At 47.0% G+C, this 13,333-nt stretch overlaps 1 protein-coding gene across 1 annotated transcript in view; it reads left to right on the plus strand.

Moving 5' to 3' along the window:
• The first annotated feature begins 1,354 nt into the window (after positions 1-1,354).
• The window catches only part of CCM2L (CCM2 like scaffolding protein), a 15,556-nt gene continuing 3,577 nt past the window's right edge, over positions 1,355-13,333 (plus strand). Inside the window, exons 1-7 of the mRNA XM_018556379.1 lie at positions 1,355-1,381; positions 2,380-2,547; positions 4,691-4,774; positions 6,432-6,615; positions 8,281-8,843; positions 10,265-10,397; positions 12,686-12,749. Coding sequence (XP_018411881.1) covers positions 1,355-1,381; positions 2,380-2,547; positions 4,691-4,774; positions 6,432-6,615; positions 8,281-8,843; positions 10,265-10,397; positions 12,686-12,749 — 1,223 coding nt within the window. The remainder of the gene's footprint in view (positions 1,382-2,379; positions 2,548-4,690; positions 4,775-6,431; positions 6,616-8,280; positions 8,844-10,264; positions 10,398-12,685; positions 12,750-13,333) is intronic.

The following is a 13,333-nucleotide window of genomic DNA, read 5'->3' on the forward strand; positions in this document are numbered from 1 at the left end:
TATTGGATTTCCCGCCATTTTCTGTTTTGGTGGAAACTAGGGATACAGTTTTTTTTTTGGTATTGAGTACGAGTACCGATATTTTTTTTGTTTGGTACTCGCCGATATCGAATACCAATACCGAAAGTCCCTTTAAGGAAGCCGGGCGGCGTGTAATGACTCACCAGAAGAGAAGCTCGCATTGTGCAGTGATATCAGAGGAAGCCATTTCAGTCCAGGAGAGGAGCCGGTACAACTCTGCAAGACTGAAGGGAAGGCTGGAGGTCAGATATAAGACTGAAGGGAAAGCCGGAGGTCAGATAGAAGACTGAAGGGAAGGCCGGAGGTCAGATATAAGACTGAAGGGAAGGCTGGCGGTCAGATAGAAGACTGAAGGGAAGGCCAGGTGTCAGATATAAGACTGAAGGGAAGGACGGAGTTCAGATATAAGACTGAAGGGAAGGACGGAGGTCAGATAGAAGACTGAAGGGAAGGACGGAGTTCAGATATAAGACTGAAGGGAAGGACGGAGGTCAGATAGAAGACTGAAGGGAAGGACGGAGGTCAGATAGAAGACTGAAGGGAAGGACGGAGGTCAGATAGAAGACTGAAGGGAAGGACGGAGGTCAGATAGAAGACTGAAGGGAAGGACGGAGGTCAGATAGAAGACTGAAGGGAAGGACGGAGGTCAGATAGAAGACTGAAGGGAAGGCCAGAGTTCAGAAAGCAGACTGAAGGATGGAGGTCAGCTTCAAAGTAAAATTGCAGTGAAAGCTGTTTTGTTAGAGTAGGGAAGAGTTAGAACCTCAAGAAATAAGCAAAACCTCCTTCCTGTCTATAAAGAAGACACAACAGGAAGTGAGAGTAATCTCTTCTTGGACAGCTGTCACAGACACAGGTGACTCATTGGAACATATTCCCTCACTTCCTGTTTCTGGTGACAACTGTAACATTTTGGATTTCTCACCTCTTCCTGTTGAGTAGGACATTGTTGAGTCTCTGCAGAGGGGACATTACACAGAAAACTTTATTAGAATGGCTTTTTCATCACTATATAGAAGGCTGCGGATTGCCAGCTGTCCTGCCTCCTATACCTCCATGACATAGCCTGTCCTCCATTGTCTTCCCATAGCCTCCTGTAAGCTCTTCCTGGTCTCCGCAATCTGTTCTTATCACTCCGGACAGAGGCAGGAACTGAGTCCTGACCTGGTGGAGTTTCCTCTCTGGGAAAATAACAAAGGATATCGAGTATGAAGAGGAAGAGGAGGCCGAGCCAGCCAGACACTGGAGACCACGACAGAGCAAGGACTGAATCCAGAGCCGCAGCAAGAGCCCGAAAGAAGGAGCGCACAAGCCGGAGAAGGAGGGAGAGAGCATGGAACAGGCAAAGAAAGGAAAGAAGGTAGGACAAGAACATTCTATATACAGTATAGTGGAATACAAATGGCGGACATGGGAAGCAATACTGAAGAAACATCTGTGCAAACTCTTCTCTGTACCATTTTATTCATAGATGTCACTCAAACGACAAGCGCTTGTGGGACCACTCGGAGATGACACTGCCATCTCTGAGCCTGATGAAGGTGACCCTGCGTGGCCCCGAAAGCACTTGTCGTTTGAGTGACATCTATCAAGAAAATGGATTTGTACTGATTTGGAAACCTTTTGTGCTGGTGACATCTTTATTCAAGTTTCACTGAGATCGACGCCATCCGCAGTCACTTCCAGCACCCGTTATTTGTTGGGGGATATCGGGTAAGAAGTGCTACAAGATATATGGACATTTCTCGTCTGTACCAGGATATCTATCTAGCTATATTCTATCTATCTATCTATCTATCTATCTATCTATCTATATTCTATCTATCTATCTATCTATCTATCTATCTATCTATCTATCTATCTATCTATCTATCTATCTATCTATCTCTCTATATTATATCTATATTCTATCTATCTATATTCTATGTATCTATAATCTATCTATCTATCTATCTATCTATCTATCTATCTATCTATCTATCTATCTATCTATCTATCTATCTATCTATCTATCAGAAAGGACTTAACAGAACACTGACTCGGAGGAGCTCACCGCCTACAATTGTCAGAGATATAGATAGAGAGATAGACTGTGTTTCCAGCGTTGTCAGATTTCTGATTTACATGATCTCCTCCACATTACATTTATATCCCACCAATAATAATAATGATATTTCTGCATTGTCTTTCTTCTGTCAGATCGATTTCCAAGCGCGTCTCTTTTGCCCTTTATAAACCATTTCTATTTTTCCAGTTGGGATTCTTATTTTCATGTATTTCATTTTCGGACACTGCGGAGCAGCCAGATGATGTCATTATGATCTACGTTATTCTTACACTGTAACCTGTCACCGGCAGGCTCTGGTCTCCCCACTAAAGAGACTGGTGTCACTGAAATCTGCCCGGCGCTCTGCGGCAAAGAACAGCACCTACCGACGTCCTCTCCATTCCGCGCCTGTCATGCCCCCTGACTACCTGCTGGACCCTCAGATCCTGCTGCATGACTATGTGGAGAAAGAAGTGAAGGTGAGGAGCTGAAAATGGAAGCCCGGGCTCTTTTTTATTTACATTGGGATGGAGTGTGGGGATCTCTTGTCGGGTTCATTGCCGTCTGTGTTACCTTTACTGAGATTTTACCTTACTTCCTGTCCTTATGACACATCAGGAAGTGAGGAAATCGCACCATCGGGTTTTGAAACAGCAGCAAAAAACACGAGAAAGGTGCTTTAACCCCCTTCATCTGTCCACGCACATAGAAAACTGAAATAGAAACGTTTTAGCTGAAGATCTATATTAAATGGTACGGGTGATGAATGATTTATGACCATTTAAAACCCCTGTCTGGTTTATATTGTCCATTAGGCTGGCTCAGTGGACTGGTAACAGTTGCCATTAGGACAGGAGGAAATCTCTCAATTAAGACACCTGTTCCAGTGACAACTGTCAAAGTGGGATTTCCTCTCCCCTGGTTATTGTGTCTGTGAGACAGGAAGTGAGATCACCGCAGTGGGACTGACACAGACTGCAATACAGACTGGGGCCCCAGCACACAAGCCAGCCAACAACAAACTAATCGGTTCAACTACTCACATAAAACGGAGGTCTCAGTCACATACATTTACTGGGAAGCCACACTGCCGCGTCACGTCACCTCTGTTATGTGCGGTCCCTAACACTGCAATATCTGGGACATACATTATGTGTAATGTACAATCAGAGAGCAGACTCACCCAAAGGCCGCCATTTCCCACCCCAGACACACACCAGAAGCCCAGACATTACATTTGCATGGCAGCTGAAGACTTCTTATGTGTGTCTGCAACAATGGCAGCTGCCCTGATTTTTTTGAAACTATGAAAAGGGAAAGGAGATGGAAAGAGGCTGCTGAATCTATTTTACAATACAGAAGTTCGAGGGCTCGTTCACGCCAGATGCAGTGCGTTCCGGCCCGAATCTAGCCAGAACGCACTGCCTCGCATTGCGGCCGGCTCACTTTTTTGTGGGGCAGGAGGGTGGCGTGGCGGGCCATTGAAGTGAATGGCACCGTAGCACGCCCTCTGTTCGCAATGCAATTGGCTGCACTGGATCGCACGGCACATTATGCCTGCGGTCCGCTCCGATCAAAATGCTGCAAGCACTATTTTGATCGCACCGGACCGATCCGGCTAATCGCATTGCAGCCAGAGGGCGTGACTACGGTGCCTTTCACTTCAATGGCCCGCCACGCCCCCTCCTGCCCTATAAAAAAAGTGAGCTGGCCGCAATGCGAGGCAGTGCGTTCTGGCTAGAATTGGGCCGTAACGCACTGCATCTGGTGTGAACGGGCCCCGATAGGTGTATATATGGGTTTTCATTACACTTAAAGCCAGTATTCTGACTCTAGATCTCCTTTCATTTTGAAGGGGTCTGTTTATTAAATGCGGAAGAGTCCCGCCACACTCCTTACTGGTATGTCCCTTGTGGTGGGTGCTGTAGTGACTGCGGATGGCACCAATTCAAATCCAAATAGTAAAGTATGTCACCAGCACACCGTGGTTCAATCTTCAAGCAGTGTTCATTTTATTGATGCGCGCATCTTGTTACATTGCTATGTTTCGGGGCCACTCAATGTCATGCTTGATGAAGGGACCCTGTGTGGTCCTGAAACGCTGCAATGTGACAAGATGTGTGCACATCAATAAAATGATCACCGCTTGAAGATTGAACCACGGTGTGCTGTTGACATACTTTACTATCTGTTTATTTAATGTTCGCAGAGGGAACAGTTCTGCGAATAAGATTCCCAGCACAGTATGGCCACTAGATGGAGCTGATAGGAAATTCCAATGCACTTTGGCTCCATCTAGTGGCCATATAACACACTACGGATCACATTTGCAGAGATGTTCACTCTGTGAGCAAAAATAGACCCCTATATGTTAAGTTGTGTTATTCTGTATGACGTATGGATATTCTTCATCCTGACATAGCTCTTCTTGTGTCTTGTCCTCCTATATTATTAATGTTTCCCCCTCTTCTCTACTTTCTGGTCCCTATGTAACAGTACTGGTTTTGTGTTCTACCTACTATAAGTGCTTGATAGACAAAGCCCCAAAGAGTCCCCAGTTGTCACTGCGTGGACACAGATTTCAGTGCATTACTTGTCCCATTGAATCCTCTCATCCTCCAGTTCTTAGGTCACCTGACTTGGGTAGTCGCCTCCTTGAATCCATCTAGCCGAGATGAAATCTTGCAGCTCCTGGACACAGCTCGGGTAAGGCTCTCTGTTCTAAAACCTGTATAGAGTGCCTGCAGGGTCAAGGATACCAGCAGGTGAAAAGATCTTTAATTCCAGTTTATAGAAGCCGAGGAGTCAGATCTGCAAATGTTTACATCAGGGGTAGGCAACCTTGGCACTGCAGCTGTGCTAACACTACAAATCCCATAGGGCACAGCTAGACTGAGAGCTACAGGCATGACTGGGGATTTGAGACACGATGGGGATTTGTAGTTTCAACACCGCTGCAGTGCTAAGGTTGCCTACCCCTGATCTAGCTATTAGGCTACTGGGAGTCATGCCTGTGGCTTTTAGAGTCTTGTAATACCTCATCAGACTTGTATTTCCACAACAGCTGGAGTGCCGAGGTTGCCTACCCCTGGTCTACATGCCCTCACTCCAGCCTTGGCCGTAGGGCATTGTTCTAGACCAGCATCCAGATAGTGACAACAATGGATCATGGTTGCACAATATATGTCGGCACAACTGCTTGTAGTCTCTACCAGGGCGCATGTGACAGGGTGACAATGTAGGAGCACAATTGGGATTGGGATTAACAGGAAGTGTCTGAACAAGGACCTGGGATTATTTTAATGAAAGCCACAGATTCAAAAGGATAGAAGACAACTTTGGAAAGGACATGTTGCATCTTCTATGAAATTTCAGTCATTGAGTTTATGTCGTCTTTAAATATCTTGTCACTTATTTTCTCTGGCTCTTGACTTAGTCCAGACAGAATTGTTAGATGAAAGTCCTCATTTGTATACACCCCCTGAACCTAGGGGAAAAATGTACCTACAGTCACCTGCCTTTTATAAGAATGCCCCATGGGGTACACCCGTCCTGCACCTCTATGCACCCCTGAACCTAGGGGAAAAATACACCAAATATCACCTGCCTTTTATAAGAATGCCCCATAGGAACAGATGGGGTACACCCGTCCTGCACTTCTATGTGCCCCCCTGAACCTAGGGGGAAAATGCACCTAAAATCACCTGCCTTTTATAAGAATGCCCCATGGGCACAGATGGGGTACACCCGTCCTGCACTTGTATGCACCCCTGAACCTAGAGGAGAAAATACACCTACAATCACCTGCCTTTTATAAGAATGCCCCATGGGGTACACCCATGCTGCACTTCTGTGTGCCCCCTGAACCTAGGGAAAAAATGCACCGAATATCACCTACCTTTTATAAGAATGCCCCATAGGCACAGATGGGGTACACCCGTCCTGCACGTCTATGTGCCCCCTGAACCTAGGGGGGAAAATGCACCTAATATCACCTGCCTTTTATAAGAATACCCCAAAGGCACGGATGGGGTACACCCATCCTGCACTTTTATGCACCCCTGAACCTAGGGAAAAACATGCACCTAAAATCACCTGCCTTTTATAAGATCACCCCATGGGCACACATTGGGCACACCCGTCGCGCACTTGTTTGTGTTTGAGGCAATGCAAAATCATAATCCAAAATAATGCTCTCCACCAAAGGAGCTGACATGTTTCTGGGTTGTGTTGTGTTTGGTACAGACAGGAATGTGCGGAGTTAGTCTCTAACCCCCTCACTGAATTTCCCTGCACCAGAAGGCAGCTTAGCCTAGAAGAGAGATGGATGTCACATGACTGTCACTTGTTCTTGTCCCCACAGCAGTTGAAGGAGCTGCCCTTGCACTGCACCCCGGAGCAGGACAGCATCCTCAGCATGTCCGCCCGCAGCCTCCTACTGACCTGGAGGGACAACGAGGAGCTGATCCTGCGGATTCCCACTCATGAGATCGCCGCTGCTTCCTACGTCAGGGACGACGCGCTCCACCTTCTCGTCCTCAAAACAGGTGCCTGCGGCTGGTTGTCTCATTTTCTCTCTGTGGTAGGACAGGTATTACGTGTTGAGATCAACCATATTAAAGAGAACCCGTCACTTCCCCAGGCAACTAGATCAACAAGTGTTTCTGACATGAAATGTGTTTGTTTTTTTTTTGTTCTTTGAGGTTGAATTTGATAGATTGAAGTCTCTTTTAACCTTTTGTAGCAAAAAAAGTGAGATATTGTTCCTAGTAGTTAGTCATGCCTTAAAGTTGTAGGTTATTCTGTTTTATATTTTACCTTCCCTGGTCCCCCCCCCAAATAAACAGTCTTGACAGCTACTCCACACAAAATATACATTTTATGAGTGGGGGGGGTGCAGGAGGAAATCTCTACCTCAGGCATGACTGACAGGCTGGACTTATTGTTATCACCGACCTGAGTTGTCTTTATGTAGAGGAGGGGATGGGTACTGCAGAAGCTAATCTACTTCCTCACTCCACTCCTGCCCTCAGCTCCTCCGTGTCACCCGCGTGAACATAACTGCCTCTATTCAGCCGTCAAAAATGTCCTTCATTAACGGCTGTGTGCACGGATCCTTAGATGTCCTCTGTGTCCCCACCGTGTCTCGCTTCCTTATCCCCCTGTGTCCGTGAATCTGTTTTCAGACTAGTTTCTGTAAGACTTCTTTTTTTTTAAATCTTCTGAATGTTCTATTCCGTTATCCCGTCTTGTGATTACTCTCGCTCTGAATCTTCTATTTACCCGGTTTGACCTAACCGCTGCCATGTCAACTGAAACTGGGGCTGCTTGCTTTTTAATGAGGGACAACTTCGGCGCTTGTACTCACCGGCGTCTGTGAGATGGAGTTTAAAGTGGATATAAGTTTTCATGGTAAGTGCAGCATGACAAGTAATGTGCCCACACCAGGTAATTATTACCTCTCACAGAGATCACAGTACTCCCCCTGACAACTCTGACATCCATCCATCCATCCAAGGTTACACTCTCCTTCCAAGAGTGAGATGCCGGCTCAGACACAACCTAAAACCTTCCAAAACATATGCTAGGGGAACAAGTGGAAGGGAGAGAAAACTTTGCGTTTCCCAAAAGGATCTCTATCTTCAAGGGTTCGGGTCCCTGCGCCACTCTCTTCCTCCACCCTTCTCTATAATGGACATTAAAGCCAGACTCCAGCCAAAACATGCTTCTGTCATACTTCCCCATTGGGGAGATTCCACCTCATTTCCTGTCCCTGTGACAGCCAGACAGAAAATGAGAGGAGAGGGTGTCACTGGGACAAGAAGATGCAGTATCCCTTCTCATGAGGACTTCATGCAAAGGCTGGGGCTGGTTGGTGGAGCTGGGAACCAGAATTTCAGTCCGGGGATTCAACACTTTGGAAGCTGATTAAAAGTACATTCAGCCAAATAGCTACTCATATCAAGCACAGCAACGGTAATACAAGCAAAGGATTTGTAAAATCATTCATGCACTCTCTTTATCACCCTGCACCCCACTCCATTTCCTGGCTTCTTGGTGCCTACTGGTTCCTAGATTGGACTCATTGCTTTTGGACTTTTAGATATATGTATACAGCCATTGGATAAAGAGATTTCCTAGCATTACATAGTTTCATGTCAGGTTTTTGTGCTAGACTTCTGATTTACTTTGTACATCGTTATTTAATTCAGGTCTCGGATTGGACCCGGTGCCGGCAGCAAGTAGTCTCGAGCGAAAGCCACCCGCCGGCAAGGCCGACAGAGCAGGCGCCAAGCCTGTGGGGGGCGCCATGGAGAGGCGCCACACTATCTGCAGCTTGGACTGGAAAATGGCTCATAGGACATCAGATGGGCGACCCAAAGGAGGAGGCAGCTTGGAGAGGCGAGGAGGAAAACAGGAGAATGGAAGCTGGGAGAAGAGACAGGGAGGGCAGGCCTGCCCCAACTGGGAGAGGAGAATGACCTTCAGCGGCAGCTGGGAGAAGAGGCAGCCGTGTGGGGGAAGCTGGGAGAAAAGACAACAGCCCTGCGTAGGCAGCTGGGAGAGGCGGCAACCTTGTGGAGGTAGCTGGGAAAAGCGTCAGCCTAGTGGAGGAAGCTGGGAGAGGCGGCAGACCTGTGGTGGCAGCTGGGAAAGGCGTCAGACCTGTGGTGGCAGCTGGGAGAAGCGGCACACAGGGCACAACCCTTTAGATCCAAAGGAACCTTGTGCAGATGCCTACTGCAACCTTATCATCCTGGCAGTAGAGAACAGGGTGAGTTATGGGTTGTTACATCCTAAAATGTCACTTAAATCTAGCACAGTCTTTCTTAATCCTTGGCTTGCCTTGTACTGCCAACAAACCTTCACAATCCCAGAGGCAGCTATGCCTTCCCTGCAAACAAAGCATTCAATACTCTCCTGCGCACACTGATGATCTTCAAGAGCTGCTCAGCAACGTCCAGGAGTGTCAGATGCCTGGTAGTGATGAGCCATGGTTTGCTGGGAACGCAGTTCCACCAAAACTGTGACCACCATCCCCATCCACACACCCTCTTGAGCCAGTCAGTTGCAGCAGGCGCATTCACCACTGCTATACGTCACAAAGGGGTGGGCAATGCCCCAATGCAACTGCCGCCACTGATGGTGCTTGGGGGGCAGGGGGGGACACCCTGTATCACTACAGTGGAAGAATCACAGAGCGTGGAGGGGGAACCAGGCATCAACACTCCTGGAAGTGTACTTTCAGCACAGCAGAGATGAATGGAGCAGCAAGGTTAAGCATTTAGGAGCCTTTTCTTAATTCTTTTTGAATAGTGAAAGGGCGAAAATTCCATTTCATTTCATACTATAGCACCAATTTAGAAAGCATGCCATTCATTCTGTCACTCCCCCACTCTCTCGATTTCTCCCCCCCCCCTCACTCTCTCTCCCTCTATCTCTCTCTCTCCCTCTATCTCTCTCTCTCCCTCTATCTCTCTCTCTCCCTCTCTCTCCCTCTATCTCTCTCCCTCCCTCTCTCCCTCTCTCTCTCTCCCTCTCCCTCCCTCTCTTTCCCTCTACCTCTCTCTCCCTCTCTCTCGCTCTCTATATCTCTCTCGCTCTCTCTATATCTCTCTCGCTCTCTCTATATCTCTCTCGCTCCCTCTATCTCTCTCTCTCCCTCTATCTCTCTCCCTCTATCTCTCTCCCTCTCTCCCTCCCTCTCTCCCTCTCTCTCTCTCCCTCTCCCTCCCTCTCTTTCCCTCTACCTCTCTTTCCCTCTACCTCTCTCTCCCTCTACCTCTCTCTCCCTCTCTCTCTCTCTCTCTCTCTCTCTCTCTCTATATCTCTCTCGCTCTCTCTATATCTCTCTCGCTCTCTCTATCGCTCTCTTGCTCGCTCTCTCTCGATCTCTTCTTGAATGATTTACTGAATTGATGAATAATACAGAATGCCCACCTATTCCTTTGAAGGTGAATTGATCTGTAAGACGTTTTAAGTATCATGAATGTAGGCTGCTCTGACTGAGAAAGGATTTGCCAGAATATATACAAGTTCTGGGACCATACCAGCCATCCATAATGAATTAAATAACCCTTCACCTGACCTACCTGGGGGGGAAGGTGCTAAATTAACTTGTTTGTGTTTATGAAAGAGCGGCTTGTGAGTGTTTGGCCCTGCATGTCATCTAAGCCATTCTCTGTATCCTATCAGGACGCTGCCGAAGAATCCTGCGCTCTCATCTGCCAAGTATTCCAAATCATCTACGGAGACCAGAGCATTGAATGCGTAGACCGCGCTGGGTACCATTATACATCACCACCAGAAAGACCATGGTTGTCCCGATGTAAGATTGTGGGGGCTGGGGGAGTATTCCATGACCTGTGTTTTTTTTTTCCCTCCCTGTTATTATAAAGAGGACCTGCCATCACGGGCACTTGGGCATGCAGCAATTCACCTTAGTTAATGTAGAATGATTTGGCTGTCGCTGTTGGCATTCATATTGCTGTGTAATACTAAACTCAGATGGCAAGTTACATGTGACTCATGGACTGACTCTTCCGAATCTAGAAGGTGACACATTAACGTTTTATCTCCAATGCATAGGCAGAGTATTTGCAGCCACTGCCAATGTACTGTGCACTAGTAAAATCTTTCCGTCTTCCAGACTTTAACTGCTGGCTCCTGTTAAATTGATGAAATGTAGTCCTATGAATTATTAATCGTATTTATTCATCCTCCTGTGTAAATGACAATTGCATTCTCAGGAGCCTTTGAAACCGTTGGCATAAAACAGATTATTCTGTCCACGAGCATTCCACTTCACCTTGGTTGGGTTCTGTGCACACAGGTGTATATGTGACATTTATCATTTGGGGCGCACCGCCTCTGTAAGAGAACACAATGGTAAATGGCGGATGTAATACCATGGGAAGGTACAGGCAAGCACTGAGTATGCAGAGTTAGGCTACATTGACGTGGGCTTTATGCTGTGGCCAGGGCCGGATTTACTCTCCCTGCCGCCCCAAGGCCAGGTCCTGTGATGCGCAACCCGCGAACCCCCACTCCCTTTCCATCAATGGAGAATGGCAACCAGATGGCAGGGCGGCGGGGTTAGTGTCAATAATTTTTACTGTTTCTTAAGTTTTTTAAAACTTTTTTATCACTTTTTATGTTATTTTTTAATTATTTCATTATTTTTTTTATCAATTTAATTTTTTAAATATTTTTTTATCTTATTATTGTTTATTTTTTATCATTATTTTCTTTTTTAATAATCTGTTTTTTTTTTTTACTTTTTAATTACTTTTTTATTTATTTCATTTTTTTTTATTTATTTAAATTTTGTATCAATCAAAATTTTTTTCCACCTAACTTTATTGCTATCACACAGGAGAAAACAATCCCCTGTGTGATAGCAATTGGAGGTGACAGGTTCTCTTTATTTACCCTGTCACCTCCAATACAGGAGTTCTAGCACAGCGCTGTGCTTGAACTCCTGTGACAGGTGAGAGAGGAAGAGCACCGCACAGCACAGCACAGCTCTCCCCTCTCACTGTCTACACGGAGCGGCAGGGTTACTTATAACCCTCTGCTCACTGCAGTCAGAGACTCGGGACTCGGCGGCGGAGGACGGAATAGAGGAGAGAGGTAAGTGCAGGGTGGAGGGGGAGAGGCTGCACACATTTTACATGTGAAATCAGCGACATCGCCGATTTCACATGTAAACTAAAAATCGTCTGCCTCACTCTACATTCAGTCCTGCTTGTACAAAGCAGGACTGAATGTAGAGAGGGCAACTTCCCCACAATGACACCGGTGCCCCCCCTCTGTGCCCTGCCACCCCGAGGCCGGACCTCGGTGGCATTGTGTGGAATCCGGGCCTGGCTGTGGCTTGAGATTCCTGCAGTAAGAACCTGTGGATTCTTGTGGTAGGAATCCCCGATTCACCTGGTTCAAGGAAATGACAGGCTGACAACGGCCCCATCTATCAGCGGCTATCTGCATGTGATCGTTCAAGGAATGAGTATCTGTGATTCGGGAAAGATGATTGTCCATGGATGCTGACAGATTGTGTCCAGGGACAATGATCTATCCCAGACCGAATGCTCAAGCCTGTACACCCAGGCCGTACATACACCAACAGGAGGGGCTCACGGTGCTGCAGCCATGTTTTATATACGCGTATAATACATGCCCAGCGCCCTTGGGACACCTTTTCACCTCCCCTCTGTTTTAATCTTCTTGAACAGCACACTAGTTTGATATGTCACCGCCCGAAACGCAGTCATATAAGCGACTGTGACATCATTTGCCCCGCTGTGTGAATCCATCCGAACATTTCTGCAAGGACTCAGCAAGCCATCAGACATTTGCTCCTCTCTCTTTCCGAGGCTGCAGAGAGATCCTAGAGAGCAGGGGTAGCTAAACCTTGGCCCTCCAGCTGTTGTGGAACTACAAGTCCCATGAGGCATTGCAAGACTGACAGCCACGACTCCCAGAGGCAAATGCTTTCACCACAGATGGAGGGCTGACGTTTGGCTACCCCTGATATAGAGTACGCTGGCTATATTCTAGGCTGTATACCTTGGATAGGTCACGATATGCATTCATATTCGTTTCCTTTTATTTCAGGTGACAGCTCACACACAGATGGGACGTTCTCCTATGATGCAGACTACAGCTGCTGCAGCTCTTTGTAAGGTCACTCTAAGTTATGGCGCTTCATACAGGATGGTCCGTGTTCTCATGATATACTGCTAGCGGGCTAGAGAAGGAGCTCCTCTTATTATTATTATTGCCCCAAGTAAATTGGGGGCTGCCCCCTCTTCCTGAGAAGGTTTATGGGGTAATAAAATTGCAGTTGTGATCAGTTGATGTGAATAGTAGGAATTGTCAGCCACCGTAATCATCACGGTGGTAGAATGATGGTGATGAGATCACTCATACATATTTCATGCTGGGTAATATCTTCCTCTCAGTCAAGCTGAGGAAGCCTTTGAGATGAGTGGTGACCACAAACAATGAGCCGTTGCGGGGCCAGCATGTGCCTAGTTATTGTTAGCAAAGCAACTGCCATTAATATTTGATACGGGGCTGGCCAAATCCCAGGAGCCAGGTTGCCAATGCTCCTTTCAAACTCGCAGCTGGCGCCTAACTTTTGAGGCTCTCCAGTTGTTGTCAATGGAGCTGGCTCCCCAAAAAAAGTTCTGTTGGCTCCTGGATTGGACAGACTGGCTCCTGAGTCCCATATTAATGTGTCCAGCCCTGGGTTGGGGGGGG

The sequence above is a fragment of the Nanorana parkeri genome, unplaced genomic scaffold (genome assembly GCF_000935625.1).
Source record: "Nanorana parkeri isolate BGI_ZX_2015 unplaced genomic scaffold, ASM93562v1 scaffold237, whole genome shotgun sequence".
NCBI lineage: Eukaryota > Metazoa > Chordata > Amphibia > Anura > Dicroglossidae > Nanorana > Nanorana parkeri.